Here is an 18,893-nt window from a genome sequence, read left to right as displayed (position 1 = left end):
TTGTGTAATTTCAAATATTCAAATCATTACTCAGGAAATGACTTAGGTATTGGAGTGCTAACCTTGCATGCTCGTCCTCTCTTCACAGTACATAAAGCTTGCTTCATCATTCCAAAACTTCATTACATCACTTCTCTACACATTTATGATTCACGAACGGAACATACGACAAATTCAATTGTCTCTCATATAATTAACAACTTGGAAGAGCATACCCATACCTCGAAGGTTTTCAACGCTTAAAATTTTCTTGGTGTTATTTCCTTCACTTTTATATATTTGCTAGTTCCTATTTTAGATTTTCTATAGGATGAAAATTTTAGCGCCATTTCTGGGAAACATTGGGATTGACGTATTATTTCATTTTGGATGTGAGAACTCTTACGGTTTTTCTTTTAAAAAAGACGTCTGATTGCATTGAAATGTATGCATATCATATAAACTATCCTTAACTACGATTCTCAATGTGAAATTATTTTGGTCAATCCAAAAGAGAAGAGAAATATATATAATGTTTGAGACACAGAGATTTGAAAGCAAATGTTTAATAACTTTGGAAAAAAATTATAAAGATTAGATGTTTAAATAATTTTAGACGAAAAAATTATAAAGATCATCCAACAACATAATCTATTGCTTTAGGTGTGAGAATCCTCATGATTTCTTCCTTTAAAAAAGACAACTTGTTGTGTTGAGGTGTATTATAGGTGTATACAAATTAAATTTAGTCTTGATTTTCAAATAATATTAGATTATTTTAACCAGCCCGAAACAAAAGGTATATAGATTTGAAAGCAAATGTCACAAAGATCATTAATCAGGGCAACATGGTCTATTAAAGAGACTTATGAACACTTAGCATATGATTTATATGCGACAACAAAGAAATAAATTTTAAAACTGATAATACATAACACATTCCGAGAACATTAACTTTGGTAGTGATACAATTAAATTTGCGACTAGCAAGAACATGTTGATAGATCAGAGCTGAGCTAAGTGATTAATATCAATAGGATAAGCATCCTCTGGAGATTGAGCATTGTAAGCTCTCTGAGCAACAATAATATTTCCAGCTTCAGTTGGATGAAAAGCATCCCAAAACAAATACTCTCTTCTATTATCACATGGTGTTTGCAATGGTAAACATGTAATTTGAGCATGGTTCCTTCCTACTCCACAACATCCAGCATTTATAACAGAAAAACCTGAAATTAAGGTTCCATGTCCTTGTTATTTGATACTTAAGAAAAGTGACTAGAGAAAAGTTCATAGGATAGACATTAAATTACCATAAGCTGAAGGGTTGCTTATAATATCTTGAAAAATACCATAAGAATTGATGTAGATAACTTTCGAATCAGGAAGCTCGGTGCTAAATTGATCAACAACAGCTTTCAGTTTGCTGTTGAACATTTGGTTTGCCGTATTGATCGTTTCCACACATGTTGTACCATCTTCGCTGTGTTGGGCCAATTCACTTGGACTGCATCCTACTTGACCAATCCCAAATAGTATCATTTTCCTTGCTCCATAATTGTATAGAGTCTGAATCACAAACACGAACAGTAAATCTTACAATTTAACGATTATATATATGATTAATTGACGGTGTAAAAGAGAGTGAGAGACTTACTCTAAGATGTTCAGTATAAGCTTCAATAAGAACATCAGCAAAGGCTTCTGGTGTATACTGACTACCTGTTGAATAGAATTGAGGCATGAAATAGTTGTTCAAGTAATCATTGCTACCCAATCCAATTGAGTAAATGCATTTGCTCAAGTAACTTGCAGCTTGATCCTCAGTTCCTAGTAAATTCACCACTTGTGACACAGTTTGTTGGTAATTATTCACTTGGCCGCTAAAACTAATGCGCCCTCCCTACATACAAAATGATTGTTCGTGATTCGTATATTTATTGATAACAAATGTATATAATATATGAATATACCAGTTGCTGGCCAGTTTCGTCTCTAATTCCAGCAGCTGCAGATGCATAATTGACTCCTTTCAGTATGGCATCATCACTAGCGGATGCATATGGAGGAATTTCATCCTCGAATCCCAATAGTTCAGCTGGTGAATTTCCACAAATAGTTAGAAACAGTGAAAAAAATCTACCATGCATTAACAAGATGTGAAAGAATCCTATATATACATGAATATGTTCTAATTTAATCTTTTGTTTGCTTTTACCAAATTGGTACTTCTGTTCTGGTAACTATGGATCTGTGTGGCAGTAAACACTGGCCCATGGTGTGTACTTTGTTTCTTTACTTGCATTTCAACCTTTGTCGAAAATGTAAACCATATTGTCTTAAATTTCATATTTAATGCCACCATACAGACCCATGTGCATCTGGGAATGGAATTTCATACTTAACGTCGTACTAATGACTATTTTACAACGGTTTCGTATGAGATTTAATCTTTGTCCTTTTATGCTAACAATTTATGTGCTGAACAAATTTATTTCAACCGGATCTTGTTAATGGACGGTGTAATTGATTACCCGCTCATAAGAGAAAGTTTGTAAATTTGGTTTTCCAATCAGTTGAATGCCACTGAAAGATAACATGCAAAAATATATTACAAGTATAGTTTATGGCAACTTACCAACAAACAGAAAATTTAGAAAGTTAGGTAAAGACCTTAGTCTATACTGATGTCATTGACCCATCATGATGATTATTACATATGTGCATGCAATATTAAGAAAAATAAGGGTCTTACCAATTTCATCAACAGTGGTTTTCCCATTGGAAAACCTACCAGAAGGTCCATTTGGGAAATCAATTCCGTAAGGAAGATAATCAGCTCTAGCCAAAGATCTAAGAACATTGTTGTTACCATTATCCACCAAAGAATCACCAAAAATGAAGTAACAAGGAACTTGTGGTGCAGCTCTAACTCCACTCGAGAAACAAAATATGACAACGGACAACAATGCAAGCATGGTTATGAGATCCTGAAATGCCATGGAAGAAAGAAATGGTAGGTAGAAGATAGATAGTGAGAATGAATGAATGAATGAAGTAGTGTGTGAGAAGAGTGTAAATATATATAGTGGAAATAATAAGGAAGAAATAGTATTTAGTTGTAAATAAGGTTTTACAGTTGGGAGTGTAGATAGGTGCATTAAATTGACGCGGATATAACGTGAAAATCAATATGATAGCCCCACTAAGAGAGTAATACTAGTTCTGTTACTTACTACCACCACCTCATTCGTATCCAATCACTGATGGATCTCACTTTAATGTACTAAATTGCATCTTGCAGGATGGAACTTGTTCAACATTTCTTCATTACTTTAAATCTCAAGGTTATTTATTATAGGAGTAATAGACGCATATGTATTTCATTATGTGTTGTATATGTTGTTTGTTGAAATCTCAAAATCTGCATTTATAGTGATACTTCTTGATTCGTATAACTACTATCTTTGTCCTCTAACTACTCCTATAACATTTTTCCATAGTAAAGCAGAAATCAAGTATATTAAAATAAAGCAGAGATAAAAATAATAAAAGAAACAAAAACACCAAAAGTGCATTATTCAATGCTATAAAAGATACACCAGAGTTTATTATCAATGTTGTTAGCGGAGTAAAACAATAAATTAGTGTTTTTTTATTGACGATATAGGAAAGTTATTTCAAAATATAACTATGATATTGGGAGAGGGGGAAATCCAACGATAATAAAAACAACAAAAACACTATAATACGAGATATAGAGCAGAAAAAATATTTTGTTTGATGTTGGTGTGAGAAGAACAACATACAATATATAAATTTGAAGAATTTTTCGGTTTTTCGATTCATCTCAAACAATAATGTGTACGGTTTTGAAACTGTTATAAATGAATTAGATTTAAGGGAAAACTTAGTTAAATAGTGTTCTTATAATAAAATCTATTTATCTAATCCATCGAATATTAAAAAAATTGAAAGAATAGATCATTTAATTTATAAATAAAAAATAAAATTAAAAAATATATTATTTTTAAAGAAATACATAAACAGTATTTGTTAGGAATCAAATTATTTCGTGAATTTTTTTCACCTCAGTTATATTTCACAACTGAGAGAATAGATGATATTTAAAGATAAAAATATAAAATATGTTGTATTCTGAAATTATATGTTAGTTTTTTTGTTGAATAAAGTGAAAATTCTGTCATAAAATATATTATTTACATTAGTTATTTATTTTTTTACAATGGTACTTTTAGAATATCAGACAAACTAAGTCTACTTTTTGTTATTTACATTAGTTATTAATTTTTTTACAATGATACTTTTAGAATATCAGACAAACTAAGTCTACTTTTTGTAATAATACTTTTATTATTGTCTACTTTTTGTAATAATACTTTTATTACAATAATACTTTGTGTAATAATTTGATCATTTTAGTTATTTTAATTCTAATATAGTCCTTGAAATTACAAAGTTGAATATAAATTCAAAATCTTAACCATTTGAATTGACACTAAACTTGACTTAGATATGAATCACATTGTTTAAGGTGGAGGTGATCATGAATCATCTTTTTCAAGTCTAATACCATAATTTTCCCTCGATTTTAAAAGCCTAAACAAAATTGATATTACACACATCACAAATTCGTTGTATAAATGAATTCAAATTGGTGTCTGTCATACCCCAAAATTTGTCCTCCCGTTTTTGCTTGTGACATAATCTCATTCATGACTCATTCATACCCATCATTCATTCATGATTAACATTGATTAACAAACATCATAGATTCGAGGTCTTGGTTAACAAAGCAGGTTTGGATTGAGGATTTTGGTATTGCTTATCGTATGGGTTGCAGCCCTAATTCTTGGTCTTGAGGGATCTTGTTGCTTGGCTTCCGTGCATGAACTGGACTTATGAACACTAGTTATGGGCCCACGGTCCGAGGAATTGTTGATGGAGTTTGTGATTGGTGTAACACCTCAAAATTTGCCCTCCTCTCTTGGGACTAGCTTAACATATTGCATATCATTTTAGGTCATTAGGCATTGCATATAGCATATCATGTGGTTAAATTGTGCAAATCATCCTCCCAAGTCTTGGTCAGAAGATAAGAGGTTGTGTGCAAGATAGGGGTTCATTGGACTAGTCATTGATCATCTGAGGATGTGGAGGTCCAAATTAGGGTTTTGTGGTTCTCAAGGAGATTGGTCTTCATCTTGTTTGAAATGATACATCATCATCATCATGGTCTTGTCATCATCAAGTGTTGAAGCATATTCCTTGAGATTAGGGTTTTGACCACTGGTCAACCCTAATCAGTTGCATTGGGCCAATCAGGGCATAGCAAGAAGATGGGGTCTATGATGGATATGGGGATCATGTGATTATATGGAGCATATTGAGGCTAGGGTTTCATCCTTGAGCCATTTCATCAGAAGATTGGGGCTCAAATTGATCAATGCATTGCAAATTCATCTATCAGTTGAAAAAGTCAACTATGGTCAACTGTGCTTGATTTTATGGATTTGGTGGTGGGAGAGAGTTGGAGACACTTCATTCATGTTGAAACAAGTGTTATTTGACATGTCAAAGCTCAAGAATGGGGAAAATCAAGTCAGACAAGAAATTGCCAAAAATAGAAAGTGACTTGTAATGGAAGTTTCCAAGAATGGAAAGTTTTTGACCTTAAAATTACATGTCCAAGGAAGCTTCAAATGAAAATTTGTTCAACATGAAAGTTGTAGATCTTGGTCTCACCTTTCCAAAAAGTCCAAGAACTTGAAATTCCCATGTATGGTTGGCAAGTTATGGTCCATTCAATTTCAAAAATGACCCATAATCAAAGTGGCATAACTTCCACATGGAGTGTCCAAATTGAGTGATCTTTTTATGTGCAAACTCCGTTTAACATGTACTTTCATGGTACATAATTGGAATTCATCAAAAATGGTCAATGCAAAAAGTCAATTTTCAAGTGTACAGTTAAAAATCCAAGGGCAAAATGGTCCAAGTTGAGAAATAATGGGAATTTTGGCATGGGGATTTTTGAAACACCTCACAAATGCAAATTAGAAATTGTCTCAACTGTCATAAACTTCCAAAGTCCAATATTTGGCAAAGGCATTTTGAACTTGCACTTGAAAATGCAAGATGTGGCATAACATAGTGAAAATGAGTTACACAAAACCAATTGCCATGAGACAAGTTGCAACACATCACAAATGGAATTTGGAGAGTGTGTGAGTTGTCATACAGCTGTCATGGGCCCCAGGGTGAAAAGTCCATTTTGCCCTTGTTTAGTAAAATGCATTTTTGCTAATCACATTTCATTTTGGTTAATTCATGATTAAGAGTGTGATTAAGTGGAAGTATAAGAGCCTAATCATAACTAACTTTGGATCAGAATCACAAATCACAAGAAACTCTAACAACTTTTCCCTCCAATTCTCCAAATTCATCAAGAACATTCAAGAGCAAGATTCATTGGAACTTCTTCAATTCTCCACCAAAATCCAAAATTCCTTTTGCTTCGTGTTCTTTGATCTTTCTACTTCAACTGTTTCATCATTTCATTGGCCAAAAACATCAAATCCACGACTGTTCAAGTGGTGCTCATCCATGGTGAATTGAAATCTCTTGCACTAGAAGCAACATTGGATCAAGCTGAGCCTTGAAGTCACCTTCCTATACCTCAATCTTCACCTGTTTCAAGGAATCAAGCGCAAAAACCTCAAGAACAACTTCTGCCATCACAACAAGGTTAGAATTCGAAACTCACCGTTGCTTTAATTGTGATGTGCGTTTGAAAGATCGTTGCATGTAGATCGTTGTGATGTGCTTAGTTTTGATTATGATTAACTGTAGATTGAGTTATCATGTTTTGAATGTTTGAATGCAAAACTTTAATTGATCGATCCGGATTGTACAGTTAGAGTTAGCTTAATTAGGTTACATATTTGGAATCCTCGTGCTTAGACCTTTCCAATGGATATCCGTTTGTGAGTTTTGGTGAAAAAATGAGCGAAACCGATTTTGGAATGTTGAAGAGCATGAACACGGGAAGAACGAAGGAGTTCTGGAAATTTTTCTGCGTTTGATTCGCTACAGTGCCAGGCCAATTTGAAATTTGTTTAGCGCCAAAATCCAACCAATCGCGTGCTGACATTGGATTATTAAAACGCGGCGTTTTGGTCCCTGGGAGCGGATATTACGAGATTGCCACTAAATTCATTTAATTAATCAAAACACTTAAATAATTATTTCAAAAATTAACAAACTTACAAAAATCATAAAAGATTCAATTTAAGGCCAAAATTAGTGAGACTTTTTTTGATAGATCCCAAATTTTGTCTAGTTTTTTATAGGTATGATAACATAAGTTGTGCATGGAGAAATGTTGACCTGGCCTATTGATTTTTGACTTATGTGCATATTTTGTATGTTTCACCAAAACCTTCATGAAATGCTCATACATTTAAAGAAATGATTGGAAATTTTTGTGCTCATTCTGGACATGTTGATGGTGATTTCCATGTAAAGTTTATGATTTTTGGATACTTGGTGATTGAGATATGATTTTTTTGAATCTAGGTGTGACAATTTGTGTCACACCTAGCTAGGTCAACTTCATGAATTTATTTGCATGACCTAGGATTGTTTGATTGGGTTGAAATTTTGCATGAATGATCATTGACATGTCAAGATAACATGTGAATTTTGCTGGGATTTTTGGTTGCATTTTCAAATTGATTGATAATTTTCTTCACTGTATGCTCATTTGGTAACATTGTGTGATACATGTTGGCATATTGTTTGTGAAATTCTCATATGGTTTTGGATGAAGATGAAATTTGGTATGCTGATTGTAGACACATTATAGGACATCATAGTTTTGGTCCCATTCATTTCTAATATGTTGTCACTGTTTTGTGAATTTTTGAAGTGAATGCATGTGTTGGTGCTATGAATTGGCTTGAATAATTGTGTCTAGATTTCTTGATTTTTATTGACCTAGTTTCTTTTGTCCAATTGAGCTGAAAATTGACATACTACTTGTTGATTGTGTCCTGTTTAGGTGTGAATTATTTGAGGATTTTTGGAATTGATTTGGTATGCTTTTGAGTGAAATAGTTCTGTTTGGTCAATTGGTGTTGCAAATTACATGATTGATGTTAAATTGGTCATGAAATGATAATGAAGAATGGTATAAGCATGGGACCAATTGCATTTGCTTTTGAATGGTTTTAATTTGATTTTGGATTGGTTTGGCTTGCTGTTTAGAATTTTTTATCCCTTTTGGACCCTAGGCTTGGCCTAGTGGTCTAGTTTCTCACATTTGGTGTGGATTTTCAGGATGAAATGCACAATGCTTAAGGAGGTTGCTTCAAGGCAATTTGAATTGAGTTTGGTTGATGTTTATAAACTAACTTGACTCTGTTTTTTTAGGTTGTGATGCTTGAGCTTGGGCTTATAGCTTGCACTTATGTGCATTAACTTGTGTTGTCTGTATAGATTAACTTTTGCTGGTTATTGTTGGTTTGTCTGAGTACTGATGATACTTGATTGATTTCAGGCACATTTAGTCGCTTACAGTTCTTTAAGAACTTGCTTGCTGCTGCTTGGTTTTTAAACCACTTGAGGTAGGACTTCTATTCTTCATGTAGTCTGGAAGACCTGGCCTGTTACTTGGCCAGGCAACTGTCTGAAGTCCTCCTTAAGAGGCGATGTTTGTGGTTGTTTACATTTGTGCCAAGCAGGTAAAGACCTCTATGAGGCAATTGGTGGATCAAAGGGATATGCAATCTATCCCCCACTATTCTGTGAGTCGTCCCTCTGCTCACACGGCTGTGTGTTGATGCATTGGGACACAAACCCAAGATCCTGTGCTGTTGCACAATCGAGTCAGAGTCCTTGAGCGTAGAAGGGTCCCTCCATTCTGGACCCACGCTCCTTTGTCTGAAGCTCTCCCTGGTCAGGGATAAGAGCTGTGAAGTCTAATCTTCACTCACCTTTCATCTGCTTCACCTTAGCCCCGCAATGGCAAGGTTAAGAGCGAGCAATACCCATGTACAGATGACTTGCTTCGGCAGTCAAACCCATTGTTTGAGCCCACTTGATTGGCTATAGTGTGTGCTTTGTGAATATTTGTTTGCTCTGTTTGCTTGTATGCTTGTATGCTTGCTTTCTTCCTGGATAGGATTAGCTTGCAGTTGTGCAAGTAGGTAGAAACCTCAACGTAGGGCAATGATGCATGACAACACTAGGCTCGAGTACAGCTCCCTGGTAGTGTGTCTTCCCTTGGTTTCTGGCTAGATTTTCTTTCCCTTTCAGGGGAACTACATCGCCCTGATCCTCGTTCCAGACGAGGTATGTAGGCAGGAGACCGTGCGAGGTCTCTCCGGGCACTTTTTTTTCTTTTTGTGTGTGTTTGCTTGTTATCTTCTTGCGTGTGTTTTGGTTCGGATGCTGACGTAAGTCCAGTAATTGGCGGTCGGGCTCCCCGTTTGCCCTCTGGTGTGTGTTTTGGTTCGGATGCTGATGTAAGTCCAGTGATTGGCATTCAGGCTCCATGTTTGCCGGTGTGTTTGTTTGCTTGTTTGGCGTGCGTGAGCCGAACTACGGCAACTCTGATTCTCGTTCCAGACGAGATACGTAGGCATAGGATGCGACGTCCTATCGAGCTCTCTCCCCCTTAACCCCACCTGTGTTGTCTTCGGTGCGTGTGTGTGTGGTGTTTTAGCAACCTTTTCTTTTCTTAGAGCGTGGATCCCGTCGAGTACGACGGACGTGAGGGGTGCTAATACCTTCCCCTTGCGTAACCGACTCCCTTACCCTTTCTCTTTGGTCGCGAGACCATGCTTTTTCCAGGTTTCTCTGAGCGTTTCCTTTCCCTATCTTGGGATAAATAACGCGCAGTGGCGGCTCTGTGTTGTGTTTTTGTTTCAGCCCGCCGGTTGTTTTTTCGCGGATGCGACAATTGGCTCATAACCCTAATCTCAAGTGACCTTTCACTCGATGTGTGTTTCACCCAGCCTCTGGAGCTTCGTCAAGTCATTTGATCTCCGTGATTGTGTCTCTGTCAGGGTGTTTGAGTATTGGTCATAATCTAAGTCCTTGATCTCGGGAATTTCATCCTCCTTCATTCGTTCATTCGATCCTTGTCATACCACTATTGTCTGGCCCATAGGTTCTTGTTCCTCATTTTATGTGTCGATTATAGATCTTGAGTTTGAGTTTATGGTCATGATCACATATCAAGTCGGTTCATTTTCATTCAATCGGCCAATTCCTTTCATTTTCATTCATAAAATATTCACTACATGCAAAAAAGGTATTACATTGGAAAAAAAACTCATTTTTGGAGGTTTTTAGCCCTGTGAGTCGACTCATGACTCGGCGCAAAACCCCCGGGTCCGAACAGGTCGATCCATCGGTCGACTCAATTATGGGAAACCTATGTGAGTCGACTCACTCACTCTTTGCGTCGACTCATGCTCCTTCTTTCTGTGAACCATGTTCCCTCGGGTCAAAACACGTCGACCCACCGGTCGACTCAGTTCTGGAAATTCCTGATTGAGTCGACTCACCCGTCCCTTGCGTCGACTCATTTCCAATTTTCCTTTCAAACATTTCTTCGCGGGTCCGGACAAGTCGACTCCCAGGTCGACTCAACCTGGGAAAATCACTGTTTGAGTCGACTCATAGCTTGTTTTGCAGGATTTTTGCACTACTGTTGTGAGAATGAAACTTGTTAGGTTGAAGCATGATCCTTCATCGTTGAAGTTAGCCAAGGCTTGCCGTCCAAGACGAGTATGCACACTTGCATGAACACCGGAAAAATCGTGAGCAATCGACGACACTTCAAGGGTTGGTATTCCATCAAGCTTCAACCACACGCATTTTGAAGACAATAAATATGCAGCAAAGTTCCTAAACTCTTCAACCTGCACAAACCAAAACCAAAATCTCAATTTGCACAACATAACCATTGGTAACCTGCAACTACAAGTCATTCACACTTAAGTCAAATAAATAGCATATTCAGAGCCTCATTTCATTCAAATTTCCACCTGCACTAGCCAGTCATAAACCACCATTTCCACCAAATTAACCAATTAACTAACTTCCGACTCAGTGAGTTAACTACCTAAACTCACTGGGTGCATCCCAACTAACTCCAAACCTCACTTAACCAACTCCAAGCCTAACTCCAAGCCACATTGATCCCAAGCCTAATCTCTATAAATTCTCATCTTCACCATCATTTGAAAGACTTCACGATTCACTACTCTTCACCAATTTTACAACGCTTTTTGCATTCAGCATCTTCAATTCTCTGCATCCTTTCCCTCTCACACTCAAAGCTCAATTTCTCCAAACTCCATTGAAGCTTCAAGAAGAGTGAGCTTAACCTCATCACTACAATATTTTTGAAGAAGAAGAATTTGAAAGCAAGCTAATCGGAAGGAAGTAAAAGCAATATCCTATCTTCTTGTACAAGTGATTTCCCGTCTTCATCTTCTCCGATCAACACTCGCCAGAGCAAATCTCAGCTTCAGAGGTAGGTCCATTTCTTCATCGTTTCATTGCATTTTGGTTGATATGTTAAACCCTGCATTATGTTGTTGCAAACCCCTATCATGAGGAGTTTCGGATCTTGTTCATAGAGATGTATTGTGGATCTGGATTTTTAGGGATTCTTGAGGATTTGATCTCAGATGTTGGATTTAGACTAGAAATTAGAGAGTTTAGAGCTTAGCTTCTTGTTCAGGAGATAGAGACAAAGGTGGAGGTGGTTCCGATTTCCATTTTCGGTAGCCGCCATCGCCGGAAGCGACTTCCAGCGCGGTGGTCCGCGGTGGAGCTCCGGCGCCGGCGACTAGAGCTTCCATGGAAAAAGGCGCGCAAAACACATTCATATTTTTCTGTTTTTTTTAAACCAGCCCCCCCCCCCCAGTCTTTGGGCTCATTTCTGTTTGGGCTTGTTCCATTTCAAGCCCATTGCATTACCTTCTCAATCTATTTTTTCCTGCTGCACCCCCTAGTTGAAAAGAAATTGGTTCAACGTTGGGCTTTGGCAATTGAAGCCCATGCTTTTGGACTCTGTTTTGTTTCTTTTTCCTGCATGCATCCAAGTTAGGCCTGCACCCTCTATTTTTCCAAGGCCCTCCTATCTTATTGCTTTTATTTGTTTTGTTAATTGGATAATTTTGATTGTAGAATTTAGGTTAATTAGATCAATTAGAATTTAATTAGGATCTTAAGGTTGTGGTTAGATAGAATTGAATTTAGAATGTCGTCTTAGAATTCTAGAACCTTTTCGATAATTAGGTTAGATTAATCTTTTAGCATTTTACAAAATAGAATAGCTTAGAATCTAATTGAGTTTTCATTAGAATTTTCATGATTAGAATTTTAACTCAAATATTCCATAATTGTCAAATGACTGTTTTCCCCCTAGGTTAGAAATAGTCTAATTTTTGCATGTTCCCGTAGTTTTAGGCATAGTGAAAATAATTCCAATAAACATTAACCCTTTAGGTAGTTGTACTCACTTTCAACCAACTTTTTCCCTGCCGATTAAGTCGGTCAAAGTATGCTTTGATTGACTAAATCCTTTGACTGTGCTCAATATCCCCAAGCTTAGTCAAGTGATCAAAAGACCCTTGATCACTTGATAAAGCATGTCCTTGTGATCAAGATGCTGGATACTGGATCTCCAAGTTCAATCAAGATTCGAAGATCAAGATCGAGAGTTCAAGCAATTCAAATCAGTACGAGACAGGACTACTATTCAAGCACTACAAAGGTCAAATCCAACACTTATTAATCATGAGCCAAGTTGTGTGCCATGAGTCTTAAGTAATAGCGAAGGGATGGGACTGGAGAATTCCTACCCTCATTCTGAATATCTTTGGGTGTAGTACGAATGACTTGTTTGCTCACTGTATTCACCTCTATTCATAGGATTTAGCACAACTTGATTCAAATTGATAAACAAGGCTCTTCATTCTTCAAAGACATCCCTTCATCATGGGAAGATGCAAGGAAAATCTAGTTCAACACTCACCGATTATGATGCAAATTGCATGTCATGAGCCTTAAGTAGTAGAGAAGCAGTAGGACTGGAGGATTTCTACCCCCATTCTGGATATCTTTGGGTATGGGACAAATGACTCAGTGCTCACTGTATTCGCCTCTATTCATAGACTTTAGTGAGATTTAAATCGAATAATTGATAAGTCTTTCTACACAGATTGAAGAGCAGACTCAAGATCAGACTTCCACCTATCAGGGTTTATCTTTCTATCCTTTAGTTCTCCCAGTAAAACTAAAACCATTTTGTAAATAAACTCCAAAACAATTAACCCTACGATCAAGATTGTACGAAATGAACCTTAAGCAATGGAGAAGGAATGGGATTGGAAGATTCTTACCCCCATTCTGAATATCTTTGGGTGTGGGACGAATGACCCAGTTGCTCACTGTATTCATCTCCGTTCATAGACTTTTGTACGATTCAAATCATGACTCCCATTTCAGAATAAAAGCAAACTCACCTCATCAAACTCAGTTTTGCCTTTGGGCTTCATTTTCAGTTTAAAACCTTTTCAGAAAGGACGTGTTACTTCCGTTTTACCGTGAACGGCGCTTAATCCTCCATGTGCGAGCAAGCAATGTCTAACTGCTAGAGTGTAATCCGAGTTCATCCATTATACCGCAAATAGACAAGCGCTTAAAGCTCACATGATCGAGCATACAAGCCACTTGACAGTAGAATGCGAACGTTAATACTATCCACTAAAAACAACTAACACATCCGTCCTAGTTGCATGAACCACGAAGCTCTGATTTCCTCATTGCACAAATGAGGATACGTAGGTGTAGCGGTAAATTCATGGCCATTAAGCTATGGATAAACTTAACGTCAATAAAACTAGAGCCGCCACCGCGCTTTTATTATTTCCAAGGGAAAAGGGAAAAGTACGAACAAAACCCAAAGATAAGAAGTTTTCAAATCAAAACTAATAAAGTTCCAGAGATTATAGGTAAGAGGGTTGGTTACACATAGGGAAGGTGTTAGCGCCCAAAGTGTCTTAGGTACTCCTAGGGAGCCCTTTTTAGGTGTGTATGTGTTTTTGGTATAAAAAATGTTTGCAATAAATAGAGTGTGGGGATGAGAAAAGAATTTATTGATTATATTTTTGTGTTTGACAAGACCTTCGGACTTGTGCCTACGTACCAACATAAAATGAGGGATCAAAACCTCGTAGTTCGTGGTATCAATTTCAAAGTGAGTGAATTGCTTTTAACAAAATTTTAAGTTTAAAGGAGGCACAAAAGGCCTAAAAGAGTTTGAGTGAGTGTTAGTTCTTTTTGTCTTTTGAAATTTTAAGTCTAATATGGTTAAGTTCATTTACAAGTTTGATTAAGAAAAAGAGTTCAAAAATGCAATGGCATAAGGGCAAAGTTTCTAGTTTGCAATAGAGTCTAAGTTTGAAATCACAAGCAAAGAAGGTTTTGAAAAGTGGGAGAGATTTAAAATTTAAGAAGTGGGAGGAGATGAAGAGACTAATCCTAAGCAAAAATTTAAAAGTTAAGAGTTGAAAAGATATGACCAATGGGATGCAATCCAATAGACAAGAATGTCATATAGAAACCCATTTTTCCCTTGGACTTTAGGATCAAGCAATATCAATACACACATAGCAAGATGAAGAGCAAGGCATTAAATAAAGATATCCATATCCAAGCTGGTAACTTCATAATATTCCCCGTGTACCAGATGACATACTCCTTGAATGGCTCAGAATAAGGCATTAGACACAGGTTCAAAGTAACATTTGCATCAAGACCATGTAGCAGATGAACTCAAGTGGATCCCAATACTTGCATCAGATGAAAGCTCACTTCATAATGACTTGGTTTCAGAAATGTTGGCATTGGCCAAGTCCTTTTGCATAGGGAATATTGCCTAATTCTAAGTCCAAGTCTCAGATCACAATCCAACAGTCCACACAAATATTTTTTAGGGGTTTTTGTTGTTTATTAAGTACTTTAAGGTCCTAGGACCACAAACACAAACAAAATACACAAACAAGTATATACAATCACAATATATGACTCAAGTGAGCAAAGTAAAAAAATGACATAAATATAAACAAGTCAAATGATATGTATAATGGCAAATGATAAAAGGCTTGAATTTAAAGTGCATAAAAGTAAATGGCTTGAAATTAAAAGTTAGTCAAACGTTAGTTGATTAGATGTTAGTGAAGTTTTGCTTTTCAACTTTTTAAGTCATTCTTTGGAGAACACTCAACCCTCTATTCACAAACATGGATCCTTGAACCAAGACATCTTCCAAAGGAAGGAAAAAAGGCCAAGTTTCCACACAATACCATGAAAGGGGGGAGACTTACAATCTCACTTACTAGAATGCTATGCCTTTTGTGTCAAAATTGTATGTCTGAAATCAGTCTAAGAGGGGGGGGGGGGTGAATTAGAAACCTTGAAATTTTCTTGTTGTAAGGATTATTTTTCTGGTTTATAGTGGTGTTTAGGAAAGTAGTAAAGTGCAGAAAAATAATGACACGGAGATTTATCCTGGTTCCCTTCATAATCCGAAGGTACATCCAGTCCCCTTTCAACAAGAAAGAGATTTTCACTATTTGTTTGGACTTGTACAATGACCAACAAAGACCACCAAGAACAAACTCTTGGAGTTACAACAAAGTCCACTTATGAGAACAATCCTCTCAAAGTGACTCTCTTGTTTCTAAACAAACAAGGAAACCTTCTTAGTGATAAGAGAACAATCCTCTCCTATGCACCTCTTACTATCAAATAAGTAAGGATAAAACACTCACTATCTTAATTCCACTAATGCTAGAAAAATTAAGATGTGAAGAACAATAAGTGTATAATTTAAATGGAAGTTTGAATAATCTGGAAATATTTTCACATCAATCAAAGGATTGATCTTCTCCTTTTGGAATAATCAATCTTACGATGTTTATAGAAGTGTTCAAATGTGTAACACCTCAAAATTTGCCCTCCTCTTCTTGGGACTAGTTTAGCATATTGCATTTCATTTTTAGGGCATTAGACATTGCATTTTGCATATCAATTGACAATAAAAAGATCATCCTCCAAAAGTCTTTTTCAGAAGATGAGAGGTTACATGCTTCAAGCCTGAGGGTTTTCATGGATTGATGATCAACCATCTGAGGGCATGGACTTCAATTAGGGTTTCTTGGTTCTTCAAGGAGGTTGAGCATTATCTTGGGTGAAAGGATATGTCACCATCATCATGGTTATTTCATCGCCTGGGGTTTCATCATTCATGCTCAGGTTCCTTTGGATTAGGGTTTTGACCTCTGGTCAACCCTAATCAGTGACTTTCTTTCAGCCAGGGCTTCTCAAGGAGATGAGGTATTCTTTTGAGATGAGACCATGTGGTTATTATTTTGAGCTTATATGAGCTATGGTTTCATTTTGAAGCAAACTTACCACGTGGCAAAGGCCCAAGTGCATCAGGCATTTTCAGGTCATCTGAGGCCCATACAATCAACTGTGCAGTCAATTGAAGGCTTTGAGGTGGGAGAATTGATCTTAACATCCTCATTCATGTTCAAACATGGCCTATTCATCATGTCAAACATCTATCTTGAAGATTTTGAAGTCAAATCAAAAGTTTCCAAAAATGGAAAGTGACCTATAATTTCAAGTTTCCAAAAATGGCAAGTTTTTGGTTCACATTCAACTTGACTTTACAACATCAAAGAAGCTTCAAATGAATTTTTGGTCAACATGAAAGTTGAATATCTTTCTCTCTCATTTCTAAAAAGTCCAAGATCATGATCATCTGATGAATGGTTGAGAAATTATGGTCCAATGATTGCCAAGTGTACATGGAATTTCAAAGTGGCATAACTTTTGATCCAAAACTCCAAATTGAGCCACTCTTTTTGCATTATGCTTATCATGACCAATATTTTCCAAATCAAACATTGCATTACATGAAATTAACTCACATGATCATTTGTCCATGCATGTATATTTTGGAGGGAAAATGGAGAATTCAAATTCTATTGATCATACATGAAAAATACCAATGCCATTGTGATCTTTGGATGATTTTAAGTGACTTTGAACCATGCATGTGCACTGTTCACGTGTAAAATCTCCATGCACCACACACTTGCCAAATTGGTCATTCACCTTATTTCTTTTTAATCTCAATTAACCAAGCTTAAGTGGGATTAGTAAAGTGATTAGTACATGGTATAAATAGATAATCATAACAGAATTTGCTCATAATCACAATTCTAGATCTAGAAATTGCATTTCCCTCCAAAAATTCTCTCAATTCAAACTTGAAAATTCTTCACACAACTCATCAAAATTCTTGCATATTCTGGTTTATCATGGATGATTGAGTATGAATCAAGGTTTCGATTGAAAAATTTGAGCAAGAATCATGCATATTCAAAGCTTGAACATGTAGGTGGATCTTGGAAATTAAGCTTCATTCAAGTGGATTCGAGTGCTATTTCGTGCATAAAGCTTCAAGACACAAAGAGAGGAGGAGATCTGGAGAAGTTGAGCACCTAAGGACACTGTTTTTGATCACTGCACAATAGGTTGGTGAAAATTCGATCGTCTTATTTTGCCTTTCCATGTACATGATATTGTAGATCTTGTGATGGTGATGATTCTGATATGCTTAGAATTAATTTTGGTTGAGAATTGAGTGAGATATATGGATTTAAAGTTTGGTGCATGAAACTTCTTTCGTTCGATCCAGAAAATATATTAGGAATCAGGCTTAGATAATCATGGATTTGGATTCCTCGTAGCAAGGCCTTTCGAATGATATAAGGCATGTTAATTTCTACAAAATTTGACGGTGGCGCTCCGCCTGGCTGGACGGAGAAGACGGCTGTTTCAGCCGTCCGCCACCTCCTGGTGTGAGCTTAGGGTTTCTGCAGCAAAACACTGCGTTTTGCCCTTAAACGCGCCTTGAACCCCTTGGTCCTCTGTTCGATCCTGGCTCAGCGCATTTGTTTAATTCCAGTTGATTTTAATTGAGCGCTTGCATTGACCCTTGCTACCTCAGTTCGATCCTTGGCTTTGTGTATTTTGGAATCTATTTTTTGAACGCTTATTCTTAGCCTAGCTTTCTGAGTTCGATTCTGGTTGGATGTGGTTTCTGAATTTAATTTTGAGCGCCTCTTGTTACCATAGATACCTGTGTTCGAATCCTGGCAAGTGATGTTTGTGAATTTAATTTCCAACGCTTCTTTTGACCTTCATAACCTGAGTTCAATCCTTGGTTTCAGCATGTTTTTAATTTCATTCAAAACTTTATTTCCCTCCAAATTGCCATGCATATTTCATATTATTTCAATATTTTTCTTCAACTTTAGAAAATCATAAAAAATGTTAGATTAATCCAATTTGATCCAGGTTTTTTTCCACATGCTTGTGTTGATGTCTATTATTTTTTTATCTTTGTTTCATGATTTTTGAACTTCTGGATTTTTAATGATGATTGTTTGTTTGCACATGATGTTATATTGACATGCTTGAGTCATTGTTTTGTGAAATGCTCATAATTTATCCAATTGGCTTGAAATTTGACATGCCTAATCCTAACATGTGACATGATCTTTTGGCTTTTGTTTGGCCTTTTTACCAGTTAATACCATTGTTTTAGACACATGGACATATGTTGTAACATTTGGTGTCACATTCTTGACCTTATACTTGTGCATTTTCATTCATATGCCATTTGTTATCTTTTGGACTTAATTTTTGGTATGATGTTTGTCCATAACATGTTAAGTGCACATAAAAAATTTCATGATCATTGGATGCTTTTCTGTTTTAATGTGAATTTT

General features: G+C 36.4%; 1 protein-coding gene across 2 annotated transcripts; it reads right to left on the bottom strand.

Annotated features, from left to right (window-relative positions):
* Positions 1-801: 801 nt before the first annotated feature.
* LOC127106240 (GDSL esterase/lipase At5g45670) lies at positions 802-3,365 on the bottom strand. 2 transcript variants are annotated; one of them, XM_051043541.1, is made up of 6 exons: positions 3,216-3,365; positions 2,735-2,969; positions 1,953-2,077; positions 1,637-1,882; positions 1,293-1,548; positions 802-1,208 (listed from the first exon to the last, which is right to left on the bottom strand). In XM_051043541.1, exons 2-6 carry the CDS (start codon positions 2,955-2,957, stop codon positions 985-987), a joined length of 1,074 nt encoding a protein of 357 aa, XP_050899498.1. In that variant the 5' UTR covers positions 2,958-2,969; positions 3,216-3,365; the 3' UTR covers positions 802-984. The 2 variants fall into 2 exon arrangements, with proteins under 2 accessions (XP_050899498.1, XP_050899497.1); XM_051043540.1 differs by lacking the exon at positions 3,216-3,365 and adding an exon at positions 3,117-3,155.
* Between the last annotated feature and the right edge of the window lie 15,528 nt (positions 3,366-18,893).

The sequence above is a fragment of the Lathyrus oleraceus genome, chromosome 7 (assembly GCF_024323335.1).
Source record: "Lathyrus oleraceus cultivar Zhongwan6 chromosome 7, CAAS_Psat_ZW6_1.0, whole genome shotgun sequence".
In the NCBI taxonomy this organism is placed as follows: Eukaryota; Viridiplantae; Streptophyta; class Magnoliopsida; order Fabales; family Fabaceae; genus Lathyrus; species Lathyrus oleraceus.
This window is presented reverse-complemented; position numbering and strand designations above follow the sequence as displayed.